General features: G+C 41.9%; 2 protein-coding genes across 3 annotated transcripts in view; both read left to right on the top strand.

Moving 5' to 3' along the window:
* The first annotated feature begins 246 nt into the window (after positions 1-246).
* On the top strand, positions 247-3,334 carry hspa1b (heat shock protein family A (Hsp70) member 1B). Its single transcript, XM_065247001.2, has 2 exons — positions 247-404; positions 931-3,334. The coding sequence occupies exon 2, from the start codon at positions 953-955 to the stop codon at positions 2,867-2,869; it is 1,917 nt and encodes a 638-aa protein (XP_065103073.1). The 5' UTR covers positions 247-404; positions 931-952; the 3' UTR covers positions 2,870-3,334.
* A 746-nt stretch (positions 3,335-4,080) lies between these two features.
* Positions 4,081-18,726, top strand: part of kcnc4 (potassium voltage-gated channel, Shaw-related subfamily, member 4) — a 29,776-nt gene continuing 15,130 nt past the window's right edge. The window contains exon 1 of one of the 2 annotated variants that reach the window (XM_065247004.2): positions 4,081-5,402. In XM_065247004.2, coding sequence (XP_065103076.1) covers positions 4,800-5,402 — 603 coding nt within the window. In that variant the 5' untranslated portion in view covers positions 4,081-4,799. The remainder of the gene's footprint in view (positions 5,403-18,726) is intronic. The other variant, XM_065247003.2, reaches the window with a different exon arrangement.

Genomic DNA, 18,726 nt, shown 5'->3' with positions numbered 1-18,726 from the left:
CTGTGAGGCAAACATTTACTTCAGAATACTCATATTTATTTGTTTAATTACAAGTACGTAGTGTTAAAAATATGAAGTGAAGAGTTTTAATAGGTAAATTTGTTTTTTGGACATGTCATAGAGGCGACGTTTATTTCATTTCCATGTTTGGAGCTCAGCTGTTCCAGCGGCGAGTTCATCCGCACGCGTCTGGAACCTTCAGGGCTTCGTCAGACTCTAAAGTTACCAACAGTCAGGACAAGTCTAGTCTTTCTAGAAGCAACATGGGAGCTATAAAACACGCAGAGTTTCTCTGTCTGAGACAGTCGAGTACAGACAACTCAAACAAACTGAGAGAAAGCTCAGAAAGAAAGTTGAAGAGAAGAGCACGCTTGCTGAAGCGCAAGAGGAAAGCTGCTGTATCTGTAAGTTACTCAACTTTTTGGGTTTCTTTGATTATAAACAGTAGTATTTTAGCATTTACTGTAGTAAAATTCCTGTATACACTGCAGTTTTTTTATTTAGTAAATATTAAAGTATACTACAGTGTTTACTACAGTTTATCAATTCACTAAAGTTAACACTGCTGAATACTATAGCATACATACTACAGTATACTTCACTATTTACTACAATTTATTATTTCACAATAGTTAATACTACAGAATACTATAGTATACATTAACAAAGTGTAGTAATGACTATAATATACTACAGTATATTATAATTTACAACAGCATACTTATTACAATTTATAACAATATAATGGTAGAGCATTGCATTAACAGTGCAAAAGGTAATGGGTTCAAACCTAGGGAGTGCACTGTAATGCACAGTAAGTCGCTTTGGATAAAAGTGTCTGCCAAATGTATTTTTTTCATGTGGGTATTGACAATAATTAATATTTAAAGAAGTCAATAAACTCAAGAATAAATGCATTTTATATTGCAGGTGATAACTAATAATAAACAAGATGTCTAAAGGTTTGTCTATTGGCATTGATCTGGGAACCACTTACTCCTGTGTCGGTGTCTTCCAGCATGGCAAGGTGGAGATCATTGCTAATGATCAAGGAAACAGAACAACGCCAAGCTATGTTGCCTTTACTGACACAGAAAGACTAATTGGAGATGCTGCCAAGAACCAGGTGGCCATGAATCCAAACAACACCATATTCGATGCCAAGCGACTGATCGGTAGAAAGTTTGAAGATTCTGTGGTCCAGAGTGACATAAAGCTCTGGCCGTTCAAGGTCGTCAAGCAGGATGGCAAACCAAAGGTTCAAGTGGAGTACAAAGGAGAGACAAAAACCTTCTACCCTGAGGAGATCTCATCCATGGTCCTGGTCAAAATGAGAGAAATTGCAGAGGCCTACCTGGGGCAAAGGGTTAATAACGCTGTCATCACAGTCCCGGCATATTTCAACGATTCGCAACGACAAGCGACCAAAGACGCCGGGGTAATCGCCGGTTTGAACGTGTTGCGAATTATCAATGAGCCCACTGCAGCTGCCATCGCCTATGGCTTGGACAAGGGCAAAAGAGGAGAGAGAAACGTCCTGATCTTTGACCTGGGTGGAGGCACCTTCGATGTATCCATTCTGACGATCGAGGATGGGATCTTTGAAGTGAAGGCCACAGCAGGGGACACTCACTTGGGAGGTGAGGACTTTGACAACCGGATGGTAAACCACTTTGTGGAGGAGTTTAAGAGGAAACACAAGAAGGACATCAGTCAGAATAAGAGAGCTGTGAGGAGGCTTCGCACGGCCTGCGAAAGAGCTAAAAGAACCCTCTCATCGAGCACTCAAGCCAGCATCGAGATCGATTCCCTGTTTGAAGGCATCGATTTCTATACTTCCATCACAAGGGCTCGCTTTGAAGAGCTTAACTCCGAGCTCTTCAGAGGCACGCTAGATCCAGTTGAGAAGGCCTTGAGAGACGCTAAACTGGACAAATCCCAAATTCACGAAGTTGTTCTGGTCGGCGGCTCCACAAGGATCCCCAAGATCCAGAAGCTTTTGCAAGACTTCTTCAATGGCAGGGACCTTAACAAAAGCATCAATCCAGACGAGGCAGTGGCATATGGGGCAGCAGTTCAAGCTGCCATCCTAATGGGCGACACTTCGGAGAACGTTCAAGACTTGTTGCTTCTCGATGTGGCACCTTTGTCCCTAGGTATTGAGACAGCTGGTGGAGTCATGACTCCTCTTATCAAACGCAACACCACAATCCCCACCAAGCAGACACAGATATTCTCCACTTATTCTGACAACCAGCCAGGTGTCCTGATTCAGGTGTTTGAAGGCGAAAGGGCTATGACCAAAGATAACAATTTGCTCGGCAAGTTTGACCTCACTGGTATCCCCCCGGCACCACGAGGCTTGCCCCAAATCGAGGTGACCTTTGACATCGACGCCAATGGCATTCTCAACGTCACCGCCATAGACAAGAGCACAGGTAAAGAGAACAAAATCACAATCACCAACGACAAAGGTAGACTTAGTAAAGAGGACATTGAACGGATGGTGCAGGAAGCAGAAAAGTACAAAGCCGACGATGATTCGCAAAGAGAGAAGGTAGCAGCAAAGAACAACCTGGAGTCTTATGCCTTCAATATGAAGAACAGCGTTGAGGATGAAAAGTTGAAAGGAAAGATTAGCGAAGATGAGAAGAAGAAGGTTATCGATAAGTGTAAGGAGGTTATCACTTGGTTGGAGAACAATCAGCTGGCAGAAAAGGAAGAGTATGAGCACCATCAGAAGGAACTGGAAAGTGTGTGTAATCCCATCATCAGTCGCCTGTATCAGGGTGGAGCGCCTCCTACAGGTGGCTGTGGGTACCAAGCTCAGTCTGAATCGCAGGGTCCCAAGATCGAGGAAGTGGATTAAAAAGGAGAACAATTCTGCCTTGTTTTTATTCGTACCTGCTTTACTGTAGTGCAATGTTTTTTTTTAAATGTTAAAATCAGGTTCTATTTTCAAGATTTGTAAGTGCAATATTATATTTGTATCTTGTTTGTCAAATGTGCCTAAATACACAAAGGTGTCTACAGATTAAATGAATATGTCCATGCATCCATTTACATTTAACAGATGCTTTTATCCAAAGCGACTTGAATAGGAGAGAGGACATTTAACATTTTGTCATACAATAAGTGTAGTCTACAAAGCTATGTTTACAAAAAGGAATAGAGCCAGATGGCCATTCATCCATTCTCAGAAACCATTTGTCCTCTGTAGGGTCACAGGCAGGGTACACTGGATAGATTATGAATATGTAATGCTTTATAATGTTTTATGTATTAAGAGAAATGAAAAATAAGAATGAAAATAAATGATCACTTTATACAAAAACACGAGTCATTTTTGTCTCCAATAAAGGAGGGTGTAAAATACATTTTAAAAATATCGAAAATGCAATTTTAAAACTGCTCTCTCTTTATTTGTACACTAGATGCCGTTGTATGACAAGTTGGACCTCGACCATCACAACATTATTCCCCATCACCTACAGTAGGCTATGGATATTTAGCATTCACAGGAGAATTTGAAATACTTAAAGTTAAAAATTATTTGACACTGCTTGTGAAAACCAGCCTTAAATCTCAATCTAATTATTATAGAGAGTTGTTTGATTTCAACCATTAATATTACAATTATTTAAATAGTTGAAATTGCCTTATTAAAGATATCAAGGTTATATTTTCACATTATGTTCTTTACGTTATATAGGATAATGTTATAAAGAAAACGGTAAATAGGGACTTTAGCTGGGTTTTTACAGGCAGTGTCATTCAGTAGGCTATGTCAATAAGCTCTTCAGATTTTAAATTTAGCTCAAAATATGTTTAATATTTTTTTACGTAAATAGCGTAATGCGCATTGATTTCCTCTGTTCTCTTTATGCTGGATATGATAAACTTTAAAAAATGTTAATATTGGGTACAACTGAAAACCTTAAGATGTTGATTAATTTGGCACTCAGTAACCACAGTTTAACGCCAATACTAAACTGCACTTTAACTACAATATTGTCATAGTTAATGTTCGTAAGGGCATTCACACATAATGCAGAGCTGTAAGGGTTACAGCAACGCTGAAGCATCATCAACCTCATCATCGTCTCTTGGGTTGCGTCGCCTGACGCGGATACTTCACAAGATGCAACAGATCTTTCCCAACAAATTGATCGAGCGCTGTTCATTTAAAACAACGAGTCGCGCTTTAGATGATATGCAAGCAAGATGAAGCGTAATTTTGCCAAGATTCCTGTTTGTATTTTAAACTTAATTGATTGAGGAATAATGTGCGCTCTTGTGACAGCTCGACGGGATTTGCTTATTCAACAAAAAGGTGACGAGATATTTAAAACATATGAAACAGGGATTATTTCTGTAAACATGTTTGACTTGTGCTTGAATCAGATTGTTTTATCAAGCTGTCAGATTGCGAAGCGCATGCATGGTAATTGAAATGAAATGCGTACGCGCTGATTTGAGTCCTGAAGCTCGGGTTGCTGCGCATGTTTGCCATATAGACTTTTCTGTTTATGGACTGATTTTTAATCTACTGGTTTTTACTATCATGCCCCAAATCTCGTGATTTGAACGCCAAAGAGGAAGAACACAAGTTCCCACCCACAGGCTGAGTTTCTCTTATAACAGGTGGTTCCTGATGTTTCCAAGGCTGAATTATGATGTTAACAGGACAAACTATCCGCAGTTGCTTCACTTTATCATCAAATTACAACTTTACTAGTGAAAGCACAGGTTTAGCGTGCAAATAGTGTCATTAGATAAAAACCTCTCCATCCAAATCTATGATCAGCTCGGTGTGTGTTTCGTCGTACCGCGGGCGCAAGTCGGGCAACAAACCTCCTTCCAAATCATGTCTGAAGGAAGAGATGGCCAGAGGCGAAGACTCGGAAAAGATCATCATCAACGTTGGTGGCACGCGTCACGAGACATACCGTAGCACCCTTAGGACCCTGCCGGGTACGCGACTGGCCTGTCTAGTCGAAACGGACCCGGTGAATCCGGACGCGGTACAGACCTCCACCAACGAGTTATTTTTCGACCGACATCCTGGCATATTTGCCTATGTGCTCAACTATTATAGGACAGGCAAGCTCCACTGTCCGGCTGATGTGTGTGGCCCTCTTTTCGAGGAGGAGTTGGCATTTTGGGGCATTGATGAGACCGACGTGGAGCCCTGTTGCTGGATGACCTATCGCCAGCACAGGGATGCAGAAGAGGCGCTTGATATTTTTGAGCCACCCGATCCGGAGGATGCTGAGGATGAGGACGTGCCCAGGTGCTTCGGCATCGACGACAGCACAGACCGTTCCAGGGGATGCTGTGTAGTTTGGCAACCAAAGATATGGGCGCTCTTTGAAGATCCATATTCTTCTCGTGCCGCCCGGGTAAGATACTTCAAATTTTCACATAATTTATAATGCAAACTATTTTTAAATGATTGACAACCAGGGAGATACATTTGCGCATTTACGCACCTCTGACAGGTGATGCATACCAACAGGTGATGATACTGAAAAGCCAATATTAACAGGTCTGTTAGTATAATACATTACAAGATCTGTAGATCTTTCTAAAGGTGCTTTGTCAGGCTGTATGTTGCACAAAAGCAATTTCTACAGATTATCAAAAGGCAAGAAAGAAATGAATCTTTGGGGAACCCAAAATTACTTTTCTTTGGCATCCCTGCAAAAAAACCTTTATAGAACATTTAATTTTACTTTGATTTTTTGTTGAATGTTATCACAGTTCCTCCTTATTCTTGTTACCGGTGGAAACACAACCAGCACCAGGTGTTTATTGAAGTGCACCTGTCTTGCACACTGGCAAACAGATACCACCTGCTCTAGTGTTAATGTGTCACATGCTGATGTCAGACACATCTCTAGCTGTGATAGATGAATGTCACTCTTAGAGACAGAAGTGTTCAGATTTATTCAAAATTATGCTGTGGTATACATACATCATCTTATGAGAAGTGTTAAAAGTATATATCAAAAGATGTGTTGCATCTTGTGCATCTGTCTCCTTTATAGCTTTATAACACTCATGTACTCCTGTACAGCTCAGCGGTAGAGCAATGTGTAGCAACGCAAAAGGTCATGGGTTTGAACCCATGGGGCGCGCATGCTGAATGTGTGAAAAAATGCATTGTATGTTGCTTTGGATAAAATGCATGAGTGTAATGTAATGTAAGTTTGTAAGGAAGAGAGAGAGAGAGAGAGAGAGAGAGAGAGAGAGAGAAAGGATGCTCTAAAATGTCTGTTGCAAATCTCTCAAATTATAATGAGATGATAGACATGATTTACTCTCACATATTAACATGATGCTATTAGTAGGGTTTAATAAAATGTCACCACTTGCCTTCAGCTTGTTTGATTTGTTCCAGCTGGAGAACCATTAACCATTGTTCCTTTAGACAGCCATGACAAGCATTATGGTACTATAAAGCAACAGTTTGTGTACACATATATAGTGGTTCTCTATAGTTATGATGTTATTGTTTGGATTGTGTGCTTTCTGAATTCCCCAGGGAGTTAATCATTTGCAAGTGTGCATTGTATTGCTAATTCTTTCATATATGTACATGTTTTAAGGTTGGATGCAATTTTATGAAATTGCACCTGGCAGACAGAACCCTTGGCTAAGCTGTGGTAATGAGCTTTTTAAAATGTAATTTAAAATTATTTTATTGTAAACCAAAAACACTGTTGAACATTGGGTCATATGGATTCAGAATTGACTGCTAGAAATAATGCTTTAGTTGCAATGCCTACTGTGCTCCTCTATAGCTCAGCGGTAGAGCATTGCATTAGCAGCAACCTACAGTATGTCATGCTTGAACCCAGGGAACACATTTAATGATCAAACATGTATACCTTATAATGCACTGTAAGGTGCTTTGGATAAAAGCGTCTGCTGAATTTGTAAATGTAAATTTTCATCCTTTCCTGCTTACTCTCCCCATTCCTCTGGCAACAAAACAGACATCAGGTTTTGTTAATACGGAGTGTGTTTATCACAGCTAAGCTGCTTTGGTTGGTAATGACTTCTCAAAGCCTTGACATCAACCTTATATGTTGTACTATAAACTACCAGTTTGTTCTTCCCTAATTCATTTATATGATATCCAGCAAGCAACCTTGATTGGCCATTCAAAAAGCGACCATAGAGAGAACAGAGATAAGACGGCATTAAATTCCAAGCTAAGAAGCGAATGGTTTGGTTTCTAGGGCCACGTTTCTCTCCAGCTCTCTCAATTATCTGTGCCTTTTTACTCCTGAGAGCATTATGGCCCACGGGGCTCATGTTACCTTATTGACGCGACTGTTTGGTCCAGCTAACATAGTTAGAAAGGAGGATGATCCATCTACTAGAGCTTTTATTAATCACAAATGGTTGTGGAAGGAGAGACAGAGAAACAGTGAGCGGGAAAGTGTCTGGTTTTCATAATTAAGGAATTATAGAAGTACATTTTTAGTCTGACTGTTGTTAGATATTAAGTTTGTAGTTTCTGCACCTGTAGTGTCAGGAAATGTGATTGCAGGCTGTTTGTGTGAAGTGCAAAACAACACATATTATTTCTCTCATTGTTTACTACTCACCCTCATGTTGTTTACAGCCTATATGCTGTTTTCGTTTATGGAACATATAAAGTGCACACACAGAAATTCTTGGTTATATACAACTCAGAGTTGGGTCAACCTTTTGTTGATTTCTTTTATCATGCGTATGATTAAGCGTATATAGATCATCTTTTTAATGTGCGTTGCTTGGGCAACATTTAGTGTTAGGTACCAAGCATTATTAAATTTAAAGAGAGACATGGGAGAGATAGTGAACAGATGTTCACTGTAAAAGTTTTGATAACACTTTACTGGAAGGGGTGTTCATAAGACTGACATGACACCTTCATGTGCCATGAACTTGAAGGAGATTTTATGCACGTTTATGACAATTGTCATTAAGTGTCATTCATTTAATTATGTCATTTTTAATGCAAAGATGACATTGTTTGAGATGTCTTTGTTATGCAACTTTACATTAACCAAGACAACATAATTGACCACTTTTTACCAGTGATACAAATTGAATCTCTCATTAAGTGTTAATCTGTCAAATAGTTTTATAACAACGTCAAGTGTTCTTCAGTTCATAATCAGTTCATAATGTTTTTTTTTAAGTTTCCTCCATGTGTTTAACAAGTAAAATCTATATTTAATAATAATAATAATAATTATTAAAATTTATAAAAATATATTTTATTGCATTTGGAGACCAAATCATCTAAAATTAAATAAAAACATTATAATAATAGGTTAAGCCATTGGGTCCATTTTGCTGGAAGAACAGTTAATTACATTAAATTACAGTAAATGAATTAAATATTTTGTTTATTATTGTTTTTTTTCTATGTCAGAAAATTTCAGAACCCTTTGGTGAGGAAGAACAATTTGTGTTAGTTGTCATTTTTTATGTATTGTGCACTTACATAAAGTTAATGATATTAAACCCATGATTTACTCACCCCCAAGCTGTCCAAGTTGCATATGTCCATCGTTTTTCAGACAAACACATTTTCGGATATTTTAGAAAATGTTTTAGATCTTTCAGTTAATTAAATGTAATGTTACGGGGTCCACGACCTTCAAGTCCAAAAAAAGTGCGTCCATCCTTCACAAAATAAATCCAAACGGCTCCAGGATGATAAACAAAGGTCTAAATAAATACCTTCAGGTAGCGCCGCCATCTTAGACTCCTCTGTATTCAGGAGAGAGTATTAGCGTAGTGTACGCACTTTTCTTAGTGACGTATGCCAAATTCGGAGGGCTGGGGCACAAAGCACACTGTAAAAAAATTACAATGTTATTGCAGCTGGGTTGCCGGTAATTTACCGTAGATTTAATTTATGTTATTTACTGGCAAGAGTTTGTTCAAAGTTAAATAAATTTTAAATATTAAAAAGTCTTTATCTTTACAGAATAAAACTATAAAATAACAGCCTCATGCAAAGCATTCTGGAAACCAGAAATCATCATCAACCTTTTTCTGTTTTTTGCTTCAGATTTTGTTTCCCAAAATGTTTAGCTTGATGCTGTTTTTTCAGTTTTACTCTGTAAAGACAAAGACTTGTAAATGCTAAATGTTAATTTAACTTTGAACAAAATGTTGCCAGTAAATAACATGAATTTAAATCTACGGTAAGTTACCGGCAACTCAAAACCGGCAGCTGCAATTTCTACAGATTTTTTTTACAGTGCAGCAGCAAAGTAGCCTCCGTAGGCTGTGTAAGCTCTCATCCTGAATGCGGACGCGACTAAGATGGCGGCGCTACCGGAAGGTAGTTATTTTCGTTAATAAAGTTATAAATATGTATATTTCTACAACAACACTGCGCGGATTACCCTCAGAAGACCTTTGTTTATCATCCTGGAGCCGTTTGGATTTACTTTGTGAAGGATGGACGCACTTTTTTGGACTTGAAGGTCGTGGACCCCGTAACATTACATTTAATCAACTGAAAGATCTAAAACATTTTCTAAAATATCCGAAAATGTGTTTGTCTGAAAAACGATGGACATATGCAACTCGGACAGCTTGGGGGTGAGTAAATCATGGGTTTAATATCATTTTTGGCCGAACTATCCCTTTAAGGATAATCTTTTTACTTGTCTTTTACATTTTGTTAAGGTACACTCTAAAAAAACAAACGGTGCTATATAGCACCAAAACAATTGCTTTGGATCGTAACGATAGAAGAACCATTTTAGTGCCATATAGCACCGGTGAAGAACCAGTGAAGCACCAGTGAAGCACCAGTGAAGCACCAGTGAAGCACCAGTGTAGAACCATATAGGGGCCATATAGCACCACATATGGTTCTACATAGCACTATATGGTTCTACACAGGTGCTTCACTGGTGCTTCACTGGTGCTTCACTGGTTCTTCACCGGTGCTATATGGCACTAAAAATGGTTCTTCTATCGTTACGATCCAAAGCAACTGTTTTGGTGCTATATAGCACCGTTTGTTTTTTAGAGTGTATTTAAAATGATTTGACATAGTATTAACACCAAATGACATTAAAGTGGCAGTTTAATGTAATGTTAACCCATAAAGCTAAGTAGTTTCTTAAGTTTGATAATTATTCTGCTATGTCATGTTAATGTCAAGTCATGATGTATTGGTTAATGTCAAGTTGTCATAACAAAGACATCTCAAACAATGCATTAAAAATTACATAATTGAATAAATGACACTTAATGACAGTTGTCATAAATATGCATAAAATCTCCTCCATGTTCATGAAACATGTCGTGTCATGATTATAAAGGTGTCATGTCAGTCTTATGAACACCCCTTGAAGTAAAGTGTTACCAAAGTTTTACATTTACATTTAGGCATTTAGCAGATGCTTTTATCCAAAGCAACTTGCAAAGATTAGGAAACAATAAAGCTATTTGTCACATGGAGGCAATAATTCAAGAAGTGCTTATACCAAGTTTTTAGTTTTCACTATTCCGAAACAATACCAACTTCCGTTTTATTATAAATCACCAATTTCCTGTATATTTGTAAGGAATAAGCTACACCGCCACATCTGATTGATGAATAAAATGACTGATAGTTCAGTTTAGTATCTGGTTAATTTATGCCCTCTTTCTGTGAGCATGGGAATTTGTTAGGATATGTGTTGATTGTGTGTGTTGGTTTGTGGGAGTTTGTATGATGGTTAAGCGCTGCCTCATAATTATGGCATTATGTTCTCACCGTCATGGTAATGAATCGCTCACTGGGTAATTAAACGAGGGCAGACACTGTCTGGATGTGAGGCGTGTTTGGCATTCTGGTGGGACTATTGGTTGCATCATATTAAAAGCACTTATGCTCTCAGGTTTTGAATGTGCTGTATTAAACTTAAGATTGAAGAGTCAAGAGTGTGATGTTCAATGAACCTGGTAGAGCAAGACACTTTTATCCAAAGCAATTCAAGGTATACATTTTATTTGATCAGACTCATGATGTTTGCATTTAGTAGTTGGTAGCAATGCAAAAGACATGAGTTTGATTCTCCGGTAATGCATGTACTGTGCTGCAATGATGTAAAGACTGCATTGCAAATGGCTGTGGATAAAAGCATAAATGTAAATGCAAAAGAGTCAGAGACGCCGTAAGCACACTCTTAAGTAAAGGATGTATTTCCTTTGTGGCATGTGTGGACAGTATCTCTGCAGAGCAAGTGTAAGATCAGCTAATGTAAAAGTCTAAATACCATAAGTCCATTTCCTGTCACTTACTGTACAACAACATTAGAGATTAAGTGTATAACAATACTAAAATGAAGTGCTAAATGGTTCTGAATACTTATGACAAATCACTTAAAGTAGGGGAGAGCGGGGCACAGCCTAACACTTCTTGACTTTGGCTTTATCATTCAAAAAATATTTAAAGGATTAGTCAATTTTCTTAAAAAAAAAAACAAACAAACAGATAATTTACCATTCATCCAAAATATTGATGTCCTTCTTTGTTCAGTCGAGAAGAAATTATGTTTTTTTGAGGAAAATATTCCAAGATTTTTCTCATTTTAATGGACTTTAATGGACCCCAACAGTTAACAGTTTTAATGCAGTTTAAAATTGCAGTTTTAAAGGACTTTAAATGATCCCAACCGAGGCATAAGGGTCTTTTTCTAAACAATTGTCATTTTGGCAATAAATATAAAAATATGCATTTTTAAGCCACAACTTCTCGTCTTCCTCCTGTCCTGTGATGCGCCAGTGCAACGTAATTGCATAATGACGTCGAAAGGTCAAGTATTACATATCCATTTACTAGGATTTGCTGACATGTTTCAAAATGGTGTCATGTTTAAGGTAACAAGACAGTGGTTAAAATAATACAAGGTTGGATTTGGTGACTTACACACCCAACTCAGAAATCGAAAAAACTTATGAGGATGAAGAAATTAACTTTTATGCCTCCAAAACACCTTTGTTCAATATCTTAACCAAAACACATCAAAACCTTTTACAGATTCACAGGCGATCATCTTCTGACATTAAAAGAAAAAGACCAAATGCACAGATTGCTCGGCCCTGTATAAATATGTAAAGTAGCTGCATTACAATTAACCCCGCGTTAGTTTGTGCCCCGCTAACCCCTATTTAGATCTATAAAATCTCAAAAGTGAAAAGGTGTCGCCTCTATAATGACTATTGTAGATGGAGTGCCTCTCAAACCCACAGCTTTTGCCCACATCTGTGGGTGGAGAGTGACGTGTCCTAAAATGATGTATTATTGAAAATTGTACTGTGAATTCCAGTAAGATTCATCAAGATAAGAACATTTTACTGTATAACATTTAATGAACACAAAGCCTTAGAAACTTACTATGTTCTGTTTATTAAACACCTACATTAGCTAAATTTGACAATTATGTAATGAACTGAACTAAAATATACAAAACTTATTGTATATATTGTTCAGTCATACTTATATTAAGGTATTTAAAGAAATCAAAGCATTTTACTGGAAGCCTCTGTAATGTTTGTGCATATTAAGGGGAATGGGACTTAAACAAACTTCTGAAATTGAAATAAACAGTGGAAAGTTTACTGTAGTCACTGCATTTACAGAAGTTGCAAATATGAAAAGATAAACAGGCGCACACACAATGTGGTACACCTCTTTGTAATAAAAGTAAAATTTACCTGTTTAAGTAGTGCACAATGTTACATGTCCAATAGGCTAAATTCAAAATTTAACAAAATATGACTGTGTAACAGTGTATAAACAGGTTGTCCGCCTATGTTTAAATGTGATATAAACCATTTGGTGTTTAGATAAGCCAAGCTGTGGATTCCTCACTGCATGGTTACTGCTGTGACTCGTGTGATGTTTACTGCAGTACTGCTTGGGAATTATGGAAATGAACTATGCAATACAATTATTATGTTTATTTTTATCTAATATAGAGAATAGGAAAAGCAGAACCTTTCCAGAAAAGTTAAAGCAGAAGTTTGTAAATTCTGCACTGGTGTGGTCAGCAAAAAACAGGACAGTTTGACCCTGACCCAAGTGCAATCTCCTCTTATTTACTTCTGCAGCGATGCAGTGTGCTAGGTTTGATTGCAAATGTTGTCTTAGTCTCAGAAATGAGCATTCACAAACAGGCATATAAAAACTCGACCACTTTAGTTGAAACCTTCAAATGTACAAACATTATTCATGTTTGGAACAGGCAGTCTCTCTAGAGAAATACTTGGCAGGTCATGTGCATCTGGCTTAAAACTGAATTATTTCACAGACAAAATGATGGTGACTTATCCCTGGTCTATGCTGTTGTTTTCCTTTCTTACAGCCTGCTTAATCAGCTTGGCATTATATTAGCAACAGTAGAAAGTTTGTAGGGAATATTATGCTCTTCAGTCAAAGCTATAATGACTTCAAGGTTTATTTGGCAAATTGTGAAAGTTTTTTAACTGTTGTACTGCCTATTTTTAGAATTAGCAGGCATGAAAGATTGAGGTTAGTTTGCATAAAAGTAAACGCTTTAATCTGACTTTTGTTGGATTTACTTTCATCAGTGAACCACAAGCTACATTTTAAATTAGTTTTTAAAACAAGGCTATAATGTATATTGAGGTGGTTTCCTGGACAGGGCTTATCCTAGCCCCAGACTAAAATGCACGTTTGAGCTGCTTGAATTTAAAAACACCTTGCACTGACATATCTTAACATATATCAGTGCCATTTTTTTGTCCCAAGATGCACACAAGTATTGTTTCTTGTAAGGTTTGTTTGTAAAAACTACTAAAATATCCTATTATAATGTCTAGTCCTCCTGGATTAATCTAAACCCTGTCTAGCCCCATAGTGTTTTATCAGCCTGATCTCACGCATTTCCGTGTTATGGTCACAGAATATTTTGCTCACTTATCCGTCTCATTGTCACGGATCTCCACTTTTCCGTGTCCGTACCACGGACTTTCTTTTCTGTGTCAGTATCACGTATTTGTTACTTAATTGTTTTTCCTATTTTCTCACCTTTGTTGATTGGGTTAGGGGTTAGAACGACTTTCTGTTACATAAAATGACATCCTAACCCAAACCCAACTCTAACCCTAACGTCAGGCGACCATAGTTTAAAAATCCGGAAAAAATAGTAAAAACGTCTCGGTTACGTATGTAACCCTCGTTCCCTGAAGGAAGGGAACGGAGACGTCACGTCGTGACCGACGAATTGGGAACCGCTCCGCGGGTGACCTATCTACTTCGAGAACTATAAGAAACGCCAATGAACTTGGCATGCAGGTATTTGCATAATGCCGGCGCCGCCCCGCCAGGTGCGTATATAAGCCGCAGGTGCACAATACCAAATTAGCTATATTATTGCTGAGAAGCCGAGCAGCAGTGCCCGGCCTGAAAACAGCAATGGAACAGCAAACTGTGGCGACGGGACGTGACGTCTCCGTTCCCTTCCTTCAGGGAACGAGGGTTACATACGTAACCGAGACGTTCCCTTTCAGTCGGTCACTACGACGTCACGTCGTGACCGACGAATTGGGAATCCCTACCAAAACGCCACTGCAGCTGAACCCTTCCAGTGTCTGTAAAAGCCCTCCGCCCTCCACATAGGGGGCGGAACCTAAGGCGAATGCAGAAGGCCGGTCACTACCTGTTCCTTAACCCACGATAGTGAAGCAGCGAACTGGGGAAGCGTCTAAACTGAGCGGAGCTAGAACACTGCGGAAGCCATCCCCTAAGAAGGTTGAATGGATGACATAAACAAAACATAGTATGCAGAGAGATGCAGAGCAGGCTCTGCTAAGGAAAACGTGGAGGATTAGTACCCCACGGAGTATACACACAAATGAACCCCACGTAGGGGACAAATGTGGACGCCTAGCCTACACAGGTTTACAGAGAATACATCAGAGATAGGTTGACAGCGGATGCTCCGCAACACCAGCTATCAGGGCGGTGGAGGAGAGGCAAAAACAGTTTTTTTGACGTTTTTGCTTCGATGGCCTTCCATATTGGTGCAGATGTGCAGCACCAAAATAGAGGCTCCAAGCCGACACACGAGCCGACCCTCGGCACTCTTAACTAGTTAGTAGAAAGAACCCGAGTGGAAACCGGTTCGACACGAACACTATAGAATCTTGTGAACGTATTAGGTGTCGCCCAGCCTGCAGCTCTACAAATATCTGTTAGCGAGGAACCGCGAGCCAGTGCCCAAGATGATGCCACACTGCGTGTAGAGTGAGCACGTAAATTAAATGGACAAGGCACATTCTGCTTTTGATATGCAAGGGCTATAGTATCCACAATCCAATGGGACATCCTCTGCTTGGTGACAGCTTTTCCTTTCTGCTGACCACCGTAACAAACAAAGAGCTGATCTGAGGTCCTAAAACTTTGCGTCCTGTCTATATACACACGTAGTGCACGAACAGGGCATAACAAAGCCGTGGCTGGGTCTGCCTCCTCCAAAGGCAGCGCTTGGAGGTTCACCACTTGATCTCTGAAAGGAGTGGTGGGAACTTTGGGCACAAAGCCGGGCCGGGGTCTCAGTGTTACGCTGGATGCAGCCGGCCCGAACTGAAGGCACGATTCATCGACCGAAAATGCATGAATATCCCCTATCCTCTTAACAGAAGCCAAAGCAAGGAGAGTTAATGTTTTCCTAGTAAGAAATTTAACACTCACACTATGCAGAGGCTCAAATGGGGCTTCCTGGAGTGATTTCAGCACCAAGGACAGGTCCCATGGAGGAATAGAGGGAGGACGCGAAGGATTCAGTCTTCGAGCGCCTCTAAGAAATCTAATGACCAGGTCGTGCTGACCCACTGTCCTACCGTTTACGGGTGAATGGTGAGCTGATATCGCAGCTATATCGACCTTAATAGTGGATGGTGACAGCCTATTCTCCAAACGGCGCTGGAGATATAAAAGCACAACACTAATCGGGCATTCTCGGGGGTTTTCACTTTGGGAAGAACACCAGTCGACAAACAGGTTCCATTTAAGCGCGTAAGCCTGTCTCGTAGACGGCGCTCGCGCTGCAGCAATAGTGTTAGATACCTCTTGCGGTAAATCACTCAAATCCTCCGTGCCCCGTCCAGAGACCACACATGGAGGTTCCACAGGTCGGGGCGCGGGTGCCATAATGTGCCCTCTTGTTGAGAAAGAAGGTCCTTCCTCAGGGGAATCTTCCAAGGAGGGGCTGTCGCGAGGAGAGAGAGTTCTGGAAACCAACTCCTGGTTGTCCAATACGGTGCCACCAACAGCACGCTCTCCTCGTCCTCCCGGATTTTGCATAGGGTTTGCGCAATGAGGCTCACCGGAGGGAACGCGTATTTGCGCATGTTTCGCGGCCAGCTGTGTGCCAATGCATCCACGCCGAGCGAGTCGTCGGCTAGTGAATAGAACAGGCGACAATGGGTCGTCTCTGGGGAAGCAAACAGATCTATCTGCGCTTTGCCGAAACGTCTCCAAATCTGCTGAACCGCAATGGGGTGGAGTCGCCATTCGCCGGGACGCGCAGCCCGAGAGAGCGCATCCGCCTCTACATTGAGCGTGCCCGGGATGTAAATGGCACGAAGAGACCTCAAATTCTTCTGACTCCAAGTGAGGAGATGACGGGCGAGATGCGACAGGTGACGCGAGCGTAAACCGCCTTGACGATTGATGTACGCCACGGTCGCAGTGTTGTCTGTGCGTACTAATACATCTTTGCCCTGTAACTCGTTGCTGAAACGGACGAGCGCAAGATATACAGCCCACATTTCTCGGCAATTTATGTGCCAATGCAGCTGGGGTGCCGTCCAGACCCCCGAAGCCGCAAGCCCATCGTACGTGGCCCCCCACCCCGTGTCCGAAGCATCTGTGCATACTATTGCATGCCTGGAGACCTGTCTCAGAGGCACACCGGCTCGGAGAAACGCACGGTCTGACCACGGAGTGAAAGTGCGACGACACGCAGGTGTAATGATAACACGGTGAATGCCGCGCAGCCACGCTCTCGTCGGGACTCGATCGTGAAGCCAATGCTGAAGCGGTCGCATATGAAGCAGTCCGAGCGGAGTTACAGCTGCGGCTGCTGCCATATGCCCCAGGAGCTTCTGAAATTGTTTCAGCGGGACCGCGCTCTTGCTCTTGAATGTATTCAGGCAAGTCAGAATCGACTGTACACGCGCTTCTGTTAGACGAGCTGTCAAATTGATCGAGTCCAGTTCCATCCCGAGAAAAGAGATTCTCTGCACGGGGCAAAGCTTGCTCTTTTCCCAGTTGACCCGAAAACCCAAACGAGCGAGGTGTTTTAGAGTTAAATCTCTGTGATCGCACAGCGTCTGACGTGTTTGAGCTATTATGAGCCAATCGTCTAAATACGCGAGAATGCGCACACCTTTCTCTCTCAGGGGTTTTAAAGCCCCCTCCACTACTTTGGTGAATACACGGGGAGACAGAGAGAGCCCGAATGGGAGGACTTTGTACTGGTATGCTCGCCCCTCGAACGCAAAGCGGAGAAACGGCCTGTGCCGGGGGAGAATCGATACGTGGAAGTACGCGTCCTTCAGGTCGATGGATGCGAACCAATCGTTTGGACGAATGCATGGAAATATGCGCTTGGGCGTCAGCATCTTGAACGGCATTCTGTGAAGTGCACGGTTCAGCGAACGCAGGTCCAGGATCGGTCGCAAGCCGCCACTTTTCTTGGGTACAATAAAGTAAGGGCTGTAAAACCCCGACCTCATCTCGGCTGGAGGGACCGGCTCGATCGCGTCCTTCGCCAGTAGGACAGCGATCTCCGCACGGAGGACGTGCGCATCGGCAGCTCTCACCGCAGTGAAACGAACGCCGGAGAATTTGGGGGGACGCCGGGCAAATTGGATCGCGTAGCCGAGACGAATCGTGCGTAAAGCCAACGCGACGGGCTGGGAAGCTGTTCCCACGCCCCCAGACACCGTGCGAGAGGGACTAAAGGCACGATCGGTGTACCCACGGCGGGCGCAACGGAGGTGATCGCCGGTGTGTGCGTATTGGCCGCACCGACAGCAGTGTTGTGCATGATAACACTCACCTGAGTCCGCTGCTGGGTGGGTGAGTAAGGGAGGCTCTGCTGAAGACACCTCACGCCACTCGATGCACCCTCTGGCGAAGGGGGAGGAAGACGATGGGTTATGAGCCCGTGATTGTCTTCTTTCCCCTGAGAAGTCAGAGAGCGCGATGGGGTTATGAGCCCGTGCGTTGCTCTCGTACTCCTCTGATGAGTCGGAGAACGAGGGGGGGTTATGAGCCCGCTCGTGTCTCCGGCGCTCATCTGAAGACCTAGAGATGGAAGTGGAATTCGCTCTTTTTGTGGAATTGTGGGTGCCGACTGAAAAGTCGGCGGAACAGAAAAATGAAACAAAAGATTCCCCAACCGGCCCTCCTCCGGTGGGGGGAGTGGTGCCTTCACCATCTCCCGAAGAGCGATCCCCTCCATCTCTAGGTCGCCCGTCTCAGGGCCGCTTCGATCTCCTCTTTCCACCCTTCGGAGCGGGCTGAGCGGGCGGGGCGGGCTGCTGGCGACCGGTTCCTCGCTTCTTAGAAGAGCCCCGGGGAGGAACGGAGGCGGCCGCCGCAGGACGCCCTCGGCGAGGAGCAGGCTGAGGCGCCGACGTGGACGGGGCAGGCGCAGGACGCTTCCGACGCGGCATGAT

Source organism: Paramisgurnus dabryanus, chromosome 11 (genome assembly GCF_030506205.2).
Source record: "Paramisgurnus dabryanus chromosome 11, PD_genome_1.1, whole genome shotgun sequence".
Lineage (NCBI taxonomy): Eukaryota > Metazoa > Chordata > Actinopteri > Cypriniformes > Cobitidae > Paramisgurnus > Paramisgurnus dabryanus.
Note: the sequence above shows the minus strand (reverse complement) of the source record. Positions and strands in the feature narration are given on the sequence as shown.